At 49.4% G+C, this 18,863-nt stretch overlaps 3 protein-coding genes across 3 annotated transcripts; 1 reads left to right on the top strand and 2 right to left on the bottom strand.

Annotated features, from left to right (window-relative positions):
* Nucleotides 1-1,312: 1,312 nt before the first annotated feature.
* Nucleotides 1,313-3,556, top strand: LOC101358941 (transmembrane protein 198-like). The gene is given in 5 exon segments (XM_012556590.1): nt 1,313-1,345; nt 1,347-1,533; nt 2,119-2,700; nt 3,146-3,369; nt 3,371-3,556. Coding segments are annotated over 5 exon segments (1,212 nt in total).
* Nucleotides 3,557-5,363: 1,807 nt separating this feature from the next.
* Nucleotides 5,364-6,816, bottom strand: LOC111821185 (matrix metalloproteinase-19-like). The gene is made up of 4 exons (XM_023734513.1): nt 6,786-6,816; nt 6,214-6,456; nt 5,929-6,056; nt 5,364-5,748 (listed from the first exon to the last, which is right to left on the bottom strand). Exons 1-4 carry the CDS (start codon nt 6,814-6,816, stop codon nt 5,467-5,469), a joined length of 684 nt encoding a protein of 227 aa, XP_023590281.1. The 3' UTR covers nt 5,364-5,466.
* Nucleotides 6,817-6,917: 101 nt separating this feature from the next.
* LOC101357478 (matrix metalloproteinase-19) lies at nt 6,918-10,394 on the bottom strand. The gene is made up of 6 exons (XM_023734507.1): nt 10,305-10,394; nt 9,924-10,009; nt 8,668-8,798; nt 8,239-8,454; nt 7,518-7,763; nt 6,918-7,114 (listed from the first exon to the last, which is right to left on the bottom strand). The coding sequence occupies exons 1-6, from the start codon at nt 10,392-10,394 to the stop codon at nt 6,960-6,962; spliced, it is 924 nt and encodes a 307-aa protein (XP_023590275.1). The 3' UTR covers nt 6,918-6,959.
* Between the last annotated feature and the right edge of the window lie 8,469 nt (nt 10,395-18,863).

Below are 18,863 nucleotides of genomic sequence, written 5' to 3'. Positions count from 1 at the left end.
CCGCCCCGTGATGTCAAAGCCACCCACCCACCCACACCCGTCCCCTTCCTCCACCCCCGTCCCCTTCCTCCACCCCCAAGCTGGTTGCATTTAGCTCCCAGGGCTTGGGCTACGACTTGCAAAAGTTTAGGGGGCAACGAACAGGGTGGCCCTGGGGGGGCCCACGTCCGACAGCCGCCCCGACGCCGGGGACCTCCGGGCAAGCATGCAGCTGGGGGTCTAGGGAAGCACTTCCACCCCCTCCTCTCCTCAGCCCTGGCAGGGTGGTGAGTAAACACCCCCTCCCCAACTTTCCCTTGTTTAGGGTCCCCAGACTTCCAAGCGGATTGAGGAGAGGAGCCCCAGGGATTTCCCAAGCAGTCCCTCCAGCCTGTTTGGACCTAGAGGTCCCAAAAAAGGACAGCTGGAGGAGAAAGTACCTGCATCCACTTCACCCACTCCAATAGTGCCCAAAATGCCAGCCCCTCCTGGGTTTTCTCCTCCTTTTAGGAACTGAGTTTAAATCCCATTGGCAGCCCTGACACTCCTGGGGCAAGGGAGAGGTAGGAAAAAGTCTGGTACCAGTATCCTCAGTAGGAGTGGCTACCAGGGTATGAGATGCCTGTGGGTGAAGCGCCTGCTTATTCCGTGACGGGCCGTTGGAGGTGGACTGTGGCTGGACTTCCCTTCCCTCAACAACTGTATCTCGGCATGAAGCCAAGGCTTCAAAATTCCGATAAAGTATCTCTACTTGATTCCTTGTCCCAAACTCCTTTGGGGTCCGGTGTTTTTCCTTCTTTCTTCCCTGGGGTTAGAGCGGCTGTCCAGAGACACCACCATGACTCATTCTCTCCTCTTCCTCCTCCTTCTCCCCTTCTATTAACCCTTCCCTTTCCAGTCCAGGGGAGTAGTTTTGAGTCCCAGCTGCAGACAGAACAAGCTTTCTTTTCAGCTGGAGCAAGCTGCTGGAGCTTTAGCCCCCAGTCCCACTAGTGCCCCTGGGGCCCTTCCCTCCCCAGACCCAGAGCTTCCTACTCCTACCCTAACCTGGAAAAGCTTGGGGGCAGACGAAGGCCTCTTAGCTCAGAAAATTTTTATTTATTTAAGTTTTACTTAGTGTCCTTGTTTCACAGGGCAGTGAAAAGACAGCCCACTTCCCTCAACCCAATCCCACAGATTTCTTAAATTACCCAGCAGGGCCATGCTCCCTCTTAAAACTGACCTTTCTTCAAAATAAATAAGGTACATAGTCCTCAATATTCATGGGCGTATGAGTTGCCACCCCCTACCGCCTTGCAGGTTTCCCAACCCCCTCAAGAGATTTCATGGATGGATGAGGGAAACTGACACCTCCCCCTGTGACCACCTCCTCTTCAGCCATGGAGGAAGACTTGCTGCCCCTGGTCATGACCTCTGACCCCAGGCCCTTTAACCAACAACTCCCAGAGCCTCCAGACCCAAGATGTGTCTTGGAACCCCAGGACAGTCCTGAACTGGCACCCATCCTAGTGTGTGCCCTTTGCTGCTGCTTTGGAATCATCTACTGCTGCTTCGGTGAGGGTCCTGGGGGGCAGCTTCCCACTACTGTCACCCTCAAGGATCATGCCAACTTTTTCTGCTCCTGGGCCATCTCCACTCCTCTACCAGGGAATGCCTACCTTCAGTCTGGCCCATGCCTGTTTCGCCAGCATCTCCTCTTGTCCTTCCCCATGCCTATACCTCCTGGCTCTGATCCCTGGCAGCTCTCATTTGCCCTCCTCTTGCCTCCTACCTCAAAACTCCACTCCCAAGTTATACTCCATGCCTAAGGCTTTGTCACCCTTCCCCAGTAGCCTGAATAACCCTGTGCTGATTTCTTCCCACCTGCCATCCCTGGGAGGACTAGACTTTCTTTCTAGACTTACTCCCCTCAATGCATCTGTCTTACCTCAGGTTTTCCCCTCCATCCCCTCACAGTTCCTGAACTATCCTTTGCCCTCCCTGATATTATTGCTCTCTGCCGCTTGCCTTGAGGCCCCTTGATGTGCTATTCCTGTCTTCTGCTCCTCTGGGTTGCCATTCCTCACCTGTCCAGATCATCAGAGCCATCCCTGGATACCCCCCTTTCTGCCTCTCAGTGCCTCCTGCCTCCCTCCCCAGGCTACCGCTGCTTCAAGGCAGTGATGTTTCTCTCGGGCCTGCTGTCAGGAGCTCTGGTGATCTTCCTGTTGTGCCACAAGGAGCGGGTGCTGGAGACACAGCTGAGCTTGGAGGTGAGCGCGGGCATTGCGCTGGGCATTGGACTCCTCTGCGGCCTGGTCACCATGCTGGTTCGCAGTGTCGGGCTCTTCCTGACTGGTCTCCTGCTAGGCCTGACCCTGGGCGCTGGAGCCCTGTTGGGCACTGAGCCCATCTACCAACCGCCTTCAGCCTGGGTCCCAGCCGGGGGCCTGGTGGGGCTGGCACTGCTGGGAGCCCTGCTCACCCTTCGGTGGCCGCGCCCGTTCACAGTTCTCGGCACAGCCCTGCTGGGTGCTGCAGTGCTGGTGGCCTGTGCTGACTTCTTCCTGGAGGGGCTGGCACTAGGCAGTCGGCTGAGCCAACGGCTGCAGGCACTTCCAGCCCTGCCTCCTCTCTGCTGGTATAGCTGGGTCTTACTCGGGGCCTGGCCAGCCCTGGGAGCTCTTGGGGCCCTGGCCCAGTGGAAGCTCATGGCTGAGGAACATGGAGGCCACGCCAATGGTAAGTTAGTGTCATGGTACGGAAACAGCCAGCCTGTGTCCACTCATGCCCCTAGTTCCCAGACTTGATGAGGGGAAGGGGAGAAATACATTTGAGGGAAGAGGGTGGGGGTGTTCAAGGTGAGTGGGTCAGGGCATTGAAAGAAAGTTAGATGTGGAGGAGCCAAAGAAGGTCTGGGTAAGAGTGAGAAGAGAAATTGTGAAGGGAGACAGGAAGAGTTATTGGGAACTATTATGGAAGGAAAAGAGGATCTCAGGGAAGTCCAGGAGGAAAGAGTAGGAGGATTCCAAAGAAAGCGTTTCTTTTGGAATAACAGGGAAAAAGATGAGACATGAGAAGACCACGACAGGGAGGTCAGATGGACTTCTCTACAGTGGGAGTGTGCTTGGGGGTGGGATTCAGGGTCTAAAGAAGCCTCCCTGCATCTGCATTGCCTCCTCCCAAGCGGTAGTCTTGAGCCGGCAGCAAAGGCAACTCCAACTCCTTCGGATCCGTCAGCAGGAGGCCAAGTGGCACCGGACCGGCCCTGGGGTGGGGCTCTCTGAGGGCAGTTACCACCGCCAGCTGCCTCCCAATGCCCGGAGCCCTGCTGACAGCCTGGCTCCAGTGAGTGGGGCAGGCACCCTGGGGGGAAGGGGCAGAGGGTACATGGGGATGGCCAGGGTGGAAGGGGGACTCTGACTTGGGCCCCTCCTCCCACCCTCTCTGCCCTGTGCCCCTCCAGAGTTATCTCCAGAGCCTTCGAGAGCGCCACCTGGGGCCAGGCACCCAGGCCACTGCTGCCCACACCATCCTGGACCTGGATTCTGACTGTGGTTCCACCGTTCCCCTCACCACACCTTCTGTTTCCACCTAGACTTGAGCCTAAGCCTGCTATGATAAAACCTCCCCTAGTAAGGGGACTGGGAAGACTAGGTGGGCAGGGCCTAAGCCCACAAGACCCATACACAAACTTCCCCACCTCTTGGCCTTGGGGATAGATCTGTGCTCCAGCCCAGCCCAGCTCTATAGGGATATGTTTCAGGGACAGAGAGGAATCCTGGGGGAGAGGGGAGAAAAATGGAAGTGTGAGTATCTACCTCTGTCCAATATTACAAGTGTCTGGTCCCCAAAGAAACTGACTCTCTAATTCCCCCCACACTGGGGAGGCCTCTTTCCCAAATAGCTTCTGTTGTATACTGCCCACCTCTGTGTGCCTCACAATGGTAAAATGAGGAGGTTAGTTTTCGTAGGACCTATAGAAAATCAGGGAGCCTCCTAGGCACTTGCTAGCTGTTTGATGGGGAGAAGGGCAGCACAGAGGAGGCCCAGGACCCCCTAATCCACAGGCCCTTCATTAGGGGGTGGTTGGGTTCCTGATTAGCCTTTCCCCCTGGACCCCACAGGCTCGAGCCCCCTTCTCCTACCTCAATTGGGGGCACTGTCCTCTATGGTGCTTCCCATGTTTTTCTTCTTAACCTGGGAAAGACCACAAGGCCATGCCTGGCTCCACGCCTGCCTCCCACAAAAACTGGCTTCCTGCTCCAAGGACAGAGCATCGTCCTACATGCCAGAGCCTGCCCTTTTGCCCAAAGGAGCCTGGTCTTTGGGGTTGCATGGGAGACAAGTGCCTTCTCTGCCTCTCACTATGGGTGAGACTAATTTCCTCCTTAACCCTAAAAGCTCTGGTTAAGTTCAAACCACTAACCCCCTCTAACTCTTCCCCCCTCCGACTCTGCAGCCCAAAGTCTGTTCCCTTGTTCCCCAGAGAGCATGAAAGAAAATATATCCCACCCCTGGGCAGCAAAGCCCACGATGGATGGAGGAAGAATGTGGGAGCATGTGAATAAAATGGCGCTGAATACTGAATTGGGGAGTCTGGCCTCTGCTGTTGCTGGTTTTTTTCTCTGTACCCCAAACCAAGAGTTAGCCACATTGACACATCCTCTGTCCCCTAAAGGTCTGATGGGGTTCCCTTACCACACTGGACTACTGTAGGCATTACATACCCACACACACAGAGCCAAGGAAGAGCTGTTCACTCCTCTCTTAAGAACATGAAGTTAGCCTTTATTTAGAACAAATGTGCCAGGCACTGTGCTCAGCACTTCATATATAGTATCTCATTTAATGCAACAACCCTGCAGGGTTGGTATTAACCTTATTTTGCACATGGGAAATCCGAGGCTCAAAGAGGTTAATTAACCTGCCAATAAACAAGTAAATGTGGTTCTTAAGGATTCCAAAGCCCTTGCTCATTTTACTGGCCATACTGTTCTTTTGCACTTTATCTAGGAAGAACAGGACCCAGGCAACCAGCCTCCCAGCTGTTGTCTCCTGTCAGCTAAAGGCCTGATTGACACCTGCTCTCTACCACTATCCTCCAGACAGTAGATTACACAGTTGGAAGTGCTATGGAGGACAAGAATGGGGAGGAAATGCATGGAGTTGGGGGCTGACCCAGAGTCAGAGGCACTTCCCAGAAGGGAAAGAGCACAGGGGACTGTTGACCAGAGCAGGGGACCTTTAGAAGGCCGTGGTCTACCAGCTCACATATAATAGCTTGTGGGGCTGCCCCTGCATGGTTCTAGTGAGCAGACATTTGACTCAGGTCTTAGGCCTCTGGGAGGGTGACATTACCAGGTAATGAAAGGGTGTTGGAACCTGTGGCTGAGGGGAGACCGTCCAACATTGTGCCTGTGGGTGAGTGGTCAGTGTTCCAGGTGGTATCTATGACTAAGACAGTGGTATCCAAGGTTGTGCCTGTGGTTAAGTGGTCAGTATGTGTTACTGAAGGAGCGGTGTCCCCACCTGAGGGGTAGTGTCTGGGCTTTGGGGATGACAGTGCATCCAGTTCTGGGCGGTGTCTCTGGGATAGCCTTTCTCTACCCGAAGCTGCTGATTGAGGCGCCAGTAATGTTTGCCCTTGAAGAAGTAGACTCGGTCATCCCGCCAACTCACTGCAGCCGAGGGTCGGTCTGGCACTCCCGTAAACAACCCCTTGATTGGTTTAGGGTAGCTGCTGAAATCAGTTCGGGCCAGCTCGTCCCACTGCCAGTACCCGGAGCCCTGGGTGTGGAATGGTGGGGGTGAAGAGAAGGATGAGAAGAGAGCTTATGGACTCCCAAAAGTCTAGCCCAGCCCACTCCAGCTGTAGAAGATTTTCCCCTTCAAGAGCAAGTCTTTGCTTCTCAGTATGAGGTAGCCCACCCCTCCTAAAGAGATTTGCCCTTCCTTTGAACTTTATACCTTAAAGAGGAACACCTTTTTGTTGAGAGGCCAGTAGAGAGCTGCATCCAGGTTGGGTTCTATCCTATTCAGCATCTTGGGGAAGCCAGGAGACATCTTGAAATTAATGTAGCGCCACACCTTGTTTCCTGAGAGCGTGTGAAAAAAAAGAACAAGTCACCTCTGCTCTTGGGATAGCTTTTGGTCCTTCCATCTCACCCTTCCAGAAACTTCTCATTTCTCCCTCCCCTTTATGGTTGATTTGAGACTAGGTCCTCAGAAGAGACACTGTAAGCGTCCCCTTACCCTTAAAGAAGTGAGTCCGTTGTGTTCGAGGAGAGTAGACAGCAGCATCCAGATTTCCTGGGAGCCCTTCCCAAAGGGCAGACACTGGGAACAAGGGACCCAGCCCTGAATCTGTCACAGTCCACACGTAGTCCCCCTTGAAGGCATAGGTCTTCCCGTGGGGCCCTGAGAGCAAAAGGTGTGTCAATAAGTAGAAAAAGGCAGGGGTCAAATAGACAGAGACTTGTGGGTGTCTCAGGCAGGCTGATAATCTGCCCTCCTCCCACAAGCTGATTCCTCAAAAATTCTTTCAACTTTAATTGAAGATTAAGGAAAAGAAGGAGGAACCAGTGCTCAGCCTCTCCTTTGTTGTTCAGAGCAATTCAGCTCTGATACAGTCCACAAAACAAAAGCCCTACACATAGCTGGACCCCTTGGGGACCTCACTCTCCATTCCAAGTGGCTTCCAACCGGGTACAATACACTTCCTAGGCATTCTGGTTAATATCGTTTCCTCCATCTTGCTGTATTTCCAGATATGTTTTAGTGACTCTTATAGGGTGGCAACCAAGGAAATTGCCTGCCTGGCCCACCTTTCATTGCCTCTGACTCCTCCCCACCCATACTCCACACCACATGCCTCCTTCACAGTTATCAACCCTTGCCTGGGGTCTAACCTCCCTGCCTGCGGTCTAACCTCTATTGCTTATGCTGAGGTCCCCACGTTATTTCCATTTGTCCAGGCCTCAGGGTCATCAGGCTGCCCCCTACTGTCTGTCTACAGCCTGGAGAGGGAGGGCCTCACCCAGCAATATGGCATCCAGTTCACCATTGCAGGGGTCTGGCATGGTGCTGGGCTCTTTTGGCACTGGGGGTACGGAGGGCACCTCCATCTCTTCTTCTTTCTCTGGGCTCTTCTTGCCTGCAAGGTGAAGTAATGCTGCTCAGGGAGACAACTCATAGCACCTGGCCTCCCCACCCATCTTATTGTAAGTTCAGTTCAGAGGCCCATAGAGAGGCCTAGAGAGTTTCCTTAGTGCTGGGTGAGATCATGTTGATATCAGCAGGAGACGTGTGTTTTGAGAGACATCAGAAAGGAGAAAGGAAGTTTGCTGGAATGTGTGTTCTCCATGCCCAAGTATGAGTGTAAGGGTAGACAGGCGTGGAAGGAAGATTAGGCATGAAAGAGTCAGGGAGAAGCAGTTCCAGAAGATGAAGAAGCTGGAATAACTGGGCAGGAGGAAGAGAAAGAAGCCGAGCCATTTCCCTCCATGAAGAGATGCTGGCCAGCTCAATCCTCATGCTCACCAGGGGAAGGGACTGACCATAGAGAGCCTGGATCCCTGCTATATCATCCTGGTGGAGCTTGAAGTAGGGCTGGTAGCCAGTGTAGACGGGGGTCATGAGGGCCTGGGTATACTGGGAGTGCCCAAGCCCCAGGGTATGACCCAGTTCATGGGCTGCAATAATGCGCAGGTTCACCCCCTTGTAGGTTCCCTCAGTCCAGAGCTCATCCTCATCAAAGTGCACACTGCCCAACTCTGGGATGTCAGCATGGGCCAGGACCCTCCCTGCACAAAGGCAAAAGAGGACAGGAAGGAGGTCAAAGTCTATTAAGCTGGAGCATCCCTTGCCTGTTACAAACTCCTATTACTTCATTTCCTTAAAATTCCCCCATCTGTAGTCACGGTCTCTTGGATGTCTCTTCCTCTCCTTTCATATTCCCCTGTCATCACCCAGTTCTTGTAGGGATACCCATGACTCTTTACTTCTCAGCCACCTTCTCCTCTCTGGCCCAGTCCTCCTTGAGGTGTACCTTGGGTAGGGGAATTCAAGCCAAGGAAGGAGGCATGATCTCTAAAGAGGAGGCTTAGTAAAGCCCCAGGTAGGTGAACAGCTGCTCCCCTAGGGAATATCAGAATGTGGTTAGAGAGTGTAGGCTGCAGGTGGGCATAGGAGACAGCCTGAACATTAAGGCTCCACAGTCACAGGCTCAAGGGGACAGAGGTAATCTCAGAGATCTGTGAGGTGGAAGCAGGTCCCTACCACGCCCATCAAAGGTATTGGAGCAGTATGGACTTTGGCGGCCATGGAAGGATAGGCGGATGTCAGCCCAGCCAGCCTGCACCTCCCGGAAGGTCAGGGGGGCCACATTTCTCCAGTACTGGAAGGCTTGAAGCAGAGCTGCCCGGGCTATGTGGGGTGGGAGGGTGGAGGGCAGGTTCAAGATGCGGAAGGTCAGGTTCTTCTTCCTCCAGCGACCTGATTATCAAACCAGAAAATAGATTAGAAACACAGATCTTCCTGCAAACTTCAGAGTACTCTACAGAGCTCCCCTGCAGCAAAGCCAGATCACAACACCTCCAGGTAGGTGATCACCAGGTAATTACCAAGCTGTCATTCAACACTGAGCTGGCCCGGGCTTTCCCGATGCCACCCTCTCTTCTCCCTCCTTATCCCAGGCTCAGTCCTCACCCAGCAGCCGGTATTTGAAGGTCTTCTTGTTGAAGGGGTCCTCCAGGCCACAGCGGGGCTGCTTCATGCGGGCCCTTGTGGCATTATCCAGCTGACCTGAGACTGGCAGCTCAGATGCTTCCTGAAAAACTCTGGAAAGAAGGAGCTGGATGGATCCAGCACAGCAGGGACCAGGCAGAGGACTCTGGAATGACTGGGAACTGAGGATAGCTCTTGGCCCACTGTTGTCCAAGGTGGTGACCAAGAATGGTTGGAGGGGTCACTCTAGCCTCCAGTCCTCATAATTGGGACTTTCTCTGCTGTTTTGCAAAAAATAGCGATATTCCAACTTCATCTCCACATCCTCAGTCTCTTTTTCTTGGATGAGGTTCCCCTCAGGTGTAACCTTCTGCCTCTGCTGCAATTTGTAACCTTCTCCTGCTATGGGAAAGTACCCCTTTCCCCCTCTGAACGCTCTCCCATCAGCACTCCGCCTCAGGTTCTGTCCCCCCTCAGCCTTCTCCTCTCCTAGCTGGACTCCCCCAAGCCCAGCCTGCCCTGTGACCAGAGCCTACAGGCTTTTCAAGGGACTGTGAACATGTTTGAGAGTAGAAAAAAAAAATAATAATAATCCATAAGATTCAAAATATGAAAGGAAAACTGCAAAATAGAAATAAATAAGTATTGACTTAAATGTCCATGAAAGGTAACATCGTGTCAATAACTCAACTCTAACTCAACTCAACTCATGGTTACATATAAATTATACTTCCTGTGGGATGTGACTGAATATTAGTACTTTACATATAATGTGGGGTGGAGCCTCTAAAGGGGTGCTTAAAAAAATCAGTTGCCATGGAGTTGATACCAACTCATGGTGACCCCATGTGTTTCAGAGTAGAACTGTACTCCACGGGGTTTTCAATGGCTGATTTTTCAGAAGCAGATTGCCGGGCCTTTCTTCCGAGACACCTCTGGGTGGACTAAAACCTCCAATCTTTTGGTTAACAGCCGAGCATGTTAAACGTTTCCACCTCCCAGGGACTCAAAAAAGTGATTAGGGCCTAGAAAGATCCAATCACTGTGCTCCAAATCCTTGGGTCTCCATCTTACCATATGCCCCACAACCCTAACAATGATAGCCACCCAACAACTGGATCCCAGACATGGACTTGGATCAGGCAAAGGTGGGCATGAGAAAAGGAAGGGAAGAGAGAGGGAACACGAAGACCTTGTGACTTCAACTCTAAAGGCATGTATGTTTTGTAACCTCTTACCTCAGAGCCTCTGTGATGTCTTCTGGCTTGAAGTCATCTGGTCCTTCTAGAGGCTTTTGTAGGTACCCGTATTGCAGCAGATAATCCTGTGAAGGAGGTGAGAGCAAGCAGAATGAAAAAGGGGTCAGTCTCAGGGTGAAGCTTCTAAGTGGCCTAACAGGCCATCAGGATAGGCAGGGACTAGACATGGAGGGACCAGATCAGGGAAGGGGCTCAGGCAGAACATCGGGAAAGAGGAGAGCGGGCAGGGGTAGATCACGGCCTACAAGAAGGAAAAGAAAAGTCAGGGGGGATGACGGTCAGGAGGGAGGCTCGGATGGAACTGTGGAGTGGCACTTCCTGCCCTCCCCCTGCCGGAGTCCCTCTTTCCCTGAGACTCACCACAGCCGCCTCCATCTCTGCAGGCTCCAGAGGCCGGCTTGAGACTGTCAAGGGCAGTAGGAAACCCAGCCACAGCCACTGCCAGTTCATGGTCCCACCAGGCAGCAGCTCCAGAAGCTGTCTGTGCCTCTACCCTGAGGTTTCTGGGAGGCTAGGGGAGCAGGGCTAGGAGGGGGCTCTTACCTTCAATTCCTTTCCCTGTCCAGCCTTGGGTCCTCTTTTTAAAACTTTAGCTGAGGGAAACTGTGGGGAGTGGCAGGGGGAGGTGACTCAGCCCAGAGATATGTTGCAATTCACCATTAACCCTTGCCCTACCAGAGAGGAGAAGTCAAGGAGAACTCCCAGCCCCCTCTCCCAGAGTCCTCTGCTGGAGATGGGGAGACTTTTCAGGTTGTCCTGGGGTTGGGCATCCAGGCAGGATGAGAAGCAGAGTCCCTGGAGAGACTAGGAAGAGGGACCATGCCATCGCCTGGAGGTAGACATTCCTGTGTCTCAGGGACCCCAAATTCCTCAGCTTCAACCTTCCTCTTTCCCTGTGAACTCTAGAAAAAGAGAAAAAATAAAAGCTAAGATGTAAGAGGCAGTTAAGGTGCTTGGGTTTCAGGTGAAAAAATTAAGAGCAAGGTCTCAGCCTGCCCTCAGGGAGTTTACAGATAGGGTGGAGGCAGACCCAAGTCCCCAAAATAAAGGAAGGAGCCCTGGTGGTGCAGTGGTTAAGAGCCTGGCTGCTAACCAAAGCAGTTAAGAGATCAGCCGTTCGAATCCACCAGCTGTTCCTTGGAAATCTTATGGGACAGTTCTACCCTGTCCTGTAGGGCTGCTATGACTTGGAATCAACACAACAGGTTTTTGGTTTTAGGAGTCCAGGCAGGAAGTAACTCAGCCTAAGGGTCATGGGCTGTGGGGAAGTTTTGCTGAGAAGGCAGGATCTGACCTGGGCCCTGAAGGCTGACTAAAAGTACTGAAGGACAGGAACCGTGCAGGTCTTGAGTAAAAACACAGGGCTGAGAAAAGCCGCTGTGGTGAGTGAGGAAACTCCTAAGGGTCTGGACTGTTTTGTTCACCATTGAATCCCTAGTGCCTACCCCAAGGCCAACTCCAGGCTTCAGAAGTGCTTAACAAATGTTTGCCAAACAATAACTGGGGTAGGAGAGTGGTTGGGAGCCAGAGTTTAGAAAGGACCCTGAATGCTACTTCAGAGAAGAAAAGCTTGTATTTTAAAATACCAATTATGTACTAGGAGTCCTGGTGGCGTGGTGGTTAAGAGCTTGGCTGCTAACCAAAAGAACAGCCGTTTGAATCCACCAGCCACTCCTTGGAAACCCTATGAGGCAGCTCTACTCTGTCCTATAGGGTCGCTATGAGTCGGAATCAACACGACAGCAATGGGTTAGGTTTTTTTTTTGGCTTATTATGTACTAGGAATCCCTGGGTGATGTAAATGGTTAAGTGCTCGACTACTAGCCTTACGGTTGGTGGTTTAAACCCACCCAGACGCACCTCTGAAGACAGGCCTGATGATCTGCTTCCGAAAGGTCACAGCCTTGAAAACCCTATGGAGTGCAGTTCTACTCTATACACGTGGGATCACAACCAACAACTAACATTGTTGGAAACTACGTGCTTTATATATCATCTCATTTAATTCTCCAACCATCCTATAAGGGAGGAATCATTTTTCCATAAAAGAGAATGGAGAAACAGAGAGGGAAATTGACCAAAGCAGGGAGATCCTAACTGGCACAGCCTACAACCCTAATTCCCATGCTGACTGCATAACCTATACCAAAACCAATGCCGCCAACCCTACTGGACAGAGTAGAACTGCCCCATAGGGTGTCCAAGGCTATAAATCTTTACAGAAGCAGACTGCCACATCTTTCTCCCACAGAGTGGCTTGTGGGTCTGAACCACCGACCTTTCGTTTAGCAGCTGGGCGCTTAACTACTGAGCCACCAGGAATCCATTCCTGACTCCATAGCCCATGTTCTTTCCATACACCATGCTGAAGCTTAGCGCTTTCTTCTTTAAGGAGTTAGGAGACACTGAGGGTCCCTCTGTTATTTTTGCATCATACGTTTGCACATCGTTCAAATGCACTGTGAAGTAGGGATGGAAATGGAGGACAGGGTTACTAAACTCGTGTTCTCACTAGGCCCACAATTCTGAGCTCTTCTCCACACCACAGGCTGAAAGGCTGGGAGTCTACAGGGGAACTCTTTGCACCCCAGGATCAAGGTAGGGGGTACTCCTTACTCATATTGCTGCCCTCAGTGATGCTGGTTCTCCTGATCCACCTAGTACCCAACTGAGTAACAGTTGGGTAACTAAGTCCCAAATGACCAGTGACAGGCAAGGAAGCACAGAAGGCCTCTGACCGATGAATAAGAGGTCATGATAGCTAGGGCCATTACCAAGGCTGGTGCACCCGAGACATGACGGAGTGTTGGGACCACATCCTGCTCAGCCCCCTGCAAGGCTCTTCCTCATCCCTGCCCTCTCCTCCCCTTCCCTCACCCCCTGCAGTTCCTATTCTTTTGAGAACCAGACATGGGTCAATTGAAAATTATGATTTTTTTTTCCTGATAAAAGTTGTATTGATTTTTTTCTGAATAAAAATTATCCATCGCTCATTGTAGTAAATTTGGAAAATACCAAAATCACCAGGGAACAAAAGGAAAACCACCGGTAAATTCCACCCAGCAGAGAACCGCTAGAAACGTTCTGATGCTTTCACTCGCAACCGTGGGTCTGAATTTGGCTTCAGCTCTGCCTGCCTAGCCTCGGTCTCTAAAGATGTCAGCTGGGCTGGAAGAGGAAGTGACAGGAACTAGTGAGGATAATAACGGGGGTACAGGAGCTGAGGGTGGTAGGGAGGAGAGGAGGATACAATAAGGAGGATTTGAGAGGAAGGGGTCGAGTAAGATAGCAAATAACTCTCCTACCCTTAGGCACCTCGTATAAGCAAAAAAAAAAGAGAGAGACAGAAAGACAGAGTGGGTACTTAGGGTGTGTGTGTTAGTGTGAGAGATGATGGTTATTATGAAGGGTGGTTATTACGAAGTGGGCACTCACTCTGGCCCTTGGAAGGCATAGGGTATGGAATCACGTTCTAAGTGCTAAGGAGCCAAGAAAGGATCAGGTAAAACAGTTGTCGTCTGGTGCAATATTGATTTCGACTCATAGTGACCCCAAATAACACAGTAGAACTGCCCCACAGGCTTTTCTTGGCTGCAATCTTTATGGAGGAGGAGCCCTGGTGGCACAGTTGTTAAGAACTTGGCTGCTAACCAAAAGGTCAGCAGTTGGAATCTACCAGCTTCTCCTTGGAAACCCTATGGGGCAGTTCTACTCTGTCCTGTAGGGTCACTATGAGTCGGAATCAGCTCGACGGCAATGGGTTCATGGGTAGTCTTATGGGAGCAGATCGCCAGGTTTTTATCCCTCAGAGCCCACTGGATGGGTTCAAACTGTTGACCTCTTGGTTAGCAGCTGAGCTCTTAACCATTGCACCACCAGGCTCCTCGATAAAATAGTAAAAGCTGCCAAATAGTTTACTTCATTTTAATCTCCACAACAACCTTGTGGGGGTGGTTTTACAGAAAAGGAAACTGAGACTCAAGGTCTTTAAATAGGTTGCTTCAGGTCACACGGCCAGGAAACAGCAAAGCCTCAGGCTCTAAAGCTGTGATCTTTGCACAGTGCTCTTTAGCTTCCCAAGTGTTTTCACAGGCACCCAAACAAAATCCCCTAGAGCCAGTAGCTGAAGGCTGGGCATGACTAACTCTCTGTTCCCACAATAGCATCCCGCTTCCGCCAGCCAGGCTGACCCAGCTCTTTTCCCCTCTGATTTGTCATCTCTCACTGGGGGAGACGCAGGAATGTGTGCAAAGGGTTAGGGTATGGGGACTGCCTGCCCCCAAAAGAGAACTTAGTTCTGAGAGGAAAAACTCCTGCGCTTTTAGACTTGCTTGTTCCCCTCCTGCAACCTGGTTTCCCTCTCTGCTCACAAATTGTGGCAGAAGAGTTTGTACAGAAATACTTTTAATTAAAATATTTTAAACAGTGGCAGGAGGGTGTAGGTTAGATTTCTGGGTGTATTTTGTAATGACCAGGTGCCATGAAGTAAGAGTGGAAGGCAAGGAGTATGAGTGGAGGTCTCTAAGCCCAGGAGAAGCCCATCTCTAAACCATCACCCACCATCTGACAGGCCCATTACCCCGTGGAGGTAGGGGTGAAGGAGGTGAGGATTGAAGAATGAGGTGGCCTAGAGGACTGGACATCCTGGAACAAAAAGGGCAAGTCTGGGGTCTGGAACTGGAAACTGGGATGTGAGAAAACTACATTGGAACCAAGTTAGGGCTGCCCAGACCCTGCTCTTGATTTAGGGAAATGTGGGAGGGGGTGGTCTTAGCCTCTGGCCAGTTTTCCCCTCAAAGGCCTGAGGGAATCAGGAGAGAGGATTTCTCTGGTCAGCTGGGGCTGAGTTCTCCAAGTCATTACCTTGCAAATCTCTGTTTTCAAGAGATTACCACCTCCCCGCCCCCACAATACACACACTCCCTGAATTAGTCATGAGTTCCTAGACTCCAGATAGGATGTGACTGCCAGGATTGTGCACAGCTGAAACTGGGAAGAGGGACGGGTTTAGGGATGGCTCAGGGACTGGGCCAGCAGATTTTTTTCCCATGATGCCCCAAATTTCCTCAACCCCCCTTATGAACACTTCTGGCCTTCTCGTTCACTCATCCAATGGCAAGTGTACCCGCTCTGGCAATGGCCTGAAGCCATTCAGTTGAAAGGGCATCAGACCCGAATCCTGAAGTTCTTCAGCTCCTGCCAGAATATGAGGGAGACTAAGATCTGCTCCCCTTCTCCAATTCACAGAAAAGGTGTTACTTGCAGGTCTCCCCTGGAAATTGCTGGAGAGTCCTGTGGGTGACCCCATTACCCAGCACAGTGCCTGTTGCATGAAGGGATGAATTCTAGCCCCTGGAAGGGAACATGGGGCTCGGGGGTGCGGGAGGGGTGGGGTGAGAGAGTGAGGGTTAGAGGAATAAGGAACTTAAGCTTTCTCTCAGCATCTGGGATGGTAGGGAAACCTTGGTAACACAGGAGATTTTCCTCCTTCTGGGAATAGCAGCCTTTTCCTTAATGAAAACCAAACTGGTCTTTAGTGCCTTTCTGAAGGGAGGTGGGATGTGAGTGAGCACTTTGACCTCCTGTCTTCACTCTGTGACCCCAGGAAACAGATCTGTCCTAATGTTAGGGAACTGTCACGGGCCTGGAAAGTCCACATTTGGCTCCCTTTCTAGTTGGCAAAAGCGTTTGATGGGGGTTGGCAAGGGAAGGAGTCCAGCACTGACTTCCCCTTTAAAAAGGGTAGTAACTAGGTGGGGGAGAGAAAACCTGAGAAAGACCCAATTCCGTTTCTTTCAGGCCAGCAGCTAGAGAGGACTGTTGGGGTGAGACGCTGCCCTGATGGGGAGAGACGTGTGGGAAGGGGATTCTCCTCTGTACCACCTATTTTGCCACTAACGTATTTAAGAAGGATAGTGGGCATTCACCAATGTGTTTTTTTGTATTGAATTTATTAATTTGTTAATGGGGGGAAGGGTTGACATTATGTACCAGGATATTCTACACATAGTAGGGGAGAACGAGTTAAAAGATTTTAAAAAGACAAAAGGGCATAATTCCAGTTGGAATTTGAGCTGCCTGCAGCTTTGGCATAATGAGCACTTCCCCTCGGCTAGGAAAGGAGATGTTTTGAAGGGGGCAACAGGGAAAGATAACCAAGAAAGAAGACTGTTGATCCTCAGGAAAACGGAATCTCAGAAGTTTCATTCAGAAGCTATTTATAAGGCTGTATATATTTGCCTGCTGCCCTTTTTTTCCCCGACCCCTTAAAGTGTGTGTGTGTTTATTACAAGTTTACGGATTTTGTTAAATGAGGAAAGCAAATCACAAAAGAGCATGTATAGCATGATTTTTTTTTTTAAGAACAAAGTAAACACATATACTTAGAAATGTAAACATCAAACTGTTATTTCTTTTCTTACCATTTATAAATCTTAAGTGTTTCTGCGATCACAATGGCTTCAAGTTTTGTTTCCTGTTTAGAAGCACCATCTTCTAATACTTTTATGGCTTCATAATGTACATTTATCATTTATAGAAAAGTGGGTAGAAAGTACGGAGAGTTCCCGTATACGCCCCCTCCCCCCATTCACGCTTTCTCCTGTTAACACCTTGAATTTGTGTGGTACATTTGGTACACATGATAAACCAATACTGGTACATTATTATTAACTGAAGTCTATAGTTTACATTGGGGTGCAGTCTGTGTTGTACACTCCTATGGGTTTTGTCAAATGTATAATGTCATGCATCTACCATTACAGTATCTTACTGAGTAGTTTCACTGTCCTCAAAATGTTCCACCTATTCATCCCTCCCCACCTCCCCCTGAACCCCAGGAAACCACTAATGTTTTTATTGTCTTTAGAGTTTTGCCCTTTCCAGGATGTCATATAGTTAGAATCATACAGTATGTAGACTTTTTGGACTGGCTTTTTACTTAGCAGTATGCATGGAAGATTCTCCCATGTCTTTTTGTAGCTTGATAGCTCTTTTAAAAAAAAAAAAAAAAAAAAAAAGCTGACTAAAGCTGCTATAAACATTCCTGTGCAGGTACATCCATACAATTCAGTGGTTTCTGTATTTTCTAGACTTTTTTCTGTAAAACCTAGAGCTGTTCTAAAAAATAGTCTATTTTTAAGAAATATCTGTATAAAAAATTACTAGGGTGGTACATGGGAGCAAAAATAAGACGACCCCCTCCAAATTGTAAATAATACTGGCCACTGATCAAAGAAACAGCGTAGTTTTGGGAAGTTAGCACATAATAAATAAGGTATTTTAAGTCAGTGAGGAAAACGTAGATTTTTCAATGAGCAAATTTATGGCGACTGATCAGTCATTAAGAGAGAAAAGCTAGATCTCTACCTCTCTTTGTTGTTAATTGCCATCAAGTCAGTTCCGACTCACGGTGACCCCATGTGTGCAGAGTAGAACTGCTCCATAGGGTTTTCAAGGGGATGATCTTTTCAGACGCAGATTGCCAGGCCTGTCTTCTGAGGAGCTTCTGAGTGGGTTTGAACTGCCAACCTTTAAACTAGTAGTTGAGCGCCTAACTGATTGTACTACCTGGGGACCATCTACCTCACTAAATGAACTCAAATAAATTCCAGACCAAACAGTGATAAATGTACGTTATGAAACCATAAAAGCACTAGCAAAAGGTGCTTCTAAAACATGAAACAAAAATCCAAAGCCACTGTGATCACATAAATATTTGAGACTTATAAATGGCAAAAAAAAAAAAAAAAAAATCAGTTTGAAAAGTTAAAGAAAAGAAAAAAGACAAATCTGCAAATGGAACACGTGTATTTATGTCTATTCTTTCCTCTAAAATGCTAGTAAAGTAATAAAAAAAGAATAAACCCACAAGGACAATGAGGACAGGAAATGAGTCAACAGTGGATTAGGAAAAAAACCCATTGCTGTGGAGTCGATTCCAACTCGCAGTGACCTATTGCACAGAGTAGAGCTACCCCATAGGGCTTCCAAGGAGTGGCTGGTGGATTTGAACTGCCAACTTTTTGGTTAGCAGCTGCAGCTCTTAACCACTGTGCAGCCAGGGCTCCCAGGAGCAGATGGGAGATGTCAGAATATTTCTGGAAGAAAGAAACCAAGTAGTCGCATGGTAACTTATCTCGCAGTTTGGAGGAAGCTGAAGCCTAAAGGCCTGTAGGGATAGGACTATAACCAGGAAAATAGTCTAAGAGTTTGTACAGGGCTCCGCCAGTGTGCTAGCAGCCATAATTTTGCCTACCAGATAGTGAACTAAAGGATTCTTCTCTGCAGACACTGAATAACTCCAAAGAAAACAGATGGAAACAGAAATTAAGGGACTATGTAAAAACCAAACCAAATTTAGGAGACTTATTGAAGGAAGCCCTTTGATCTAAGAACAAACAATATCAGACCACAGGCTGAATATAGGACACAGGATCGTACTAGCCAGATACCAACCTAGGAAATGAACTCTTAAGGGCTATGCAAAACCAAAAGAATTACAACAGGGAACCAGAGAGGTTAATCTGTAAATGACAACAGCGTCAGGACAATAAAAGAGGGAATAAACACTGTAGGTATAGAACCTTCTAATGGAGAGGAAGTCAAGCGATACCAAGTAATAATAGACTGGTTCAAATCTAGGAAGATAAGGGTAAATTTCAAGGTAACCACAAAGAAAGTTAACAAACCTACTCATCAAAATAAAAAAGAAAAACATAAAGTCTCAGTAAAAACAAAACCTACAAAAACAAAAGAAATGAAAAAATTCCACAAACAAAAGAACTCAGCACAGGAGAGTCAGAGGAACAAAACGGGAGGACGTTATGCTGAGGGAAATAAGTCAATCGCAAAAGGACAAATATTGCATGAGACTTCTACTGTATAACTCATGTAAAAGTTTACACACAAAAAGAAACA

The sequence above is a fragment of the Trichechus manatus genome, unplaced genomic scaffold (assembly GCF_000243295.1).
Source record: "Trichechus manatus latirostris isolate Lorelei unplaced genomic scaffold, TriManLat1.0 scaffold00069, whole genome shotgun sequence".
In the NCBI taxonomy this organism is placed as follows: domain Eukaryota; kingdom Metazoa; phylum Chordata; class Mammalia; order Sirenia; family Trichechidae; genus Trichechus; species Trichechus manatus.
The sequence above is the reverse complement of the archived record's forward strand: the minus strand, read 5'-3'. Positions and strand labels throughout refer to the sequence as shown.

Excerpts from the sequence above, each read along its gene's own strand:
- LOC111821185 (XM_023734513.1), bottom strand. The coding sequence starts at position 6,816 with ATGGGTGGGGAGGAGTCAGAGGCAATGAAAG. Across the intron at positions 6,457-6,785 it reads GGAGTCAGAGGCAATGAAAG|CCTGCCTGAGACACCCACAA; the intron begins GTGGGCCAGGCA and ends GCAGATTATCAG. Across the intron at positions 6,057-6,213 it reads ACGGACTCACTTCTTTAAGG|GAAACAAGGTGTGGCGCTAC; the intron begins GTAAGGGGACGC and ends ACACGCTCTCAG.
- LOC101357478 (XM_023734507.1), bottom strand. The coding sequence starts at position 10,394 with ATGAACTGGCAGTGGCTGTGGCTGGGTTTCCTACTGCCCTTGACAGTC. Across the intron at positions 10,010-10,304 it reads CAGAGATGGAGGCGGCTGTG|GATTATCTGCTGCAATACGG; the intron begins GTGAGTCTCAGG and ends CCTCCTTCACAG. Across the intron at positions 7,764-8,238 it reads CAATACCTTTGATGGGCGTG|GGAGGGTCCTGGCCCATGCT; the intron begins GTAGGGACCTGC and ends GCCTTTGTGCAG.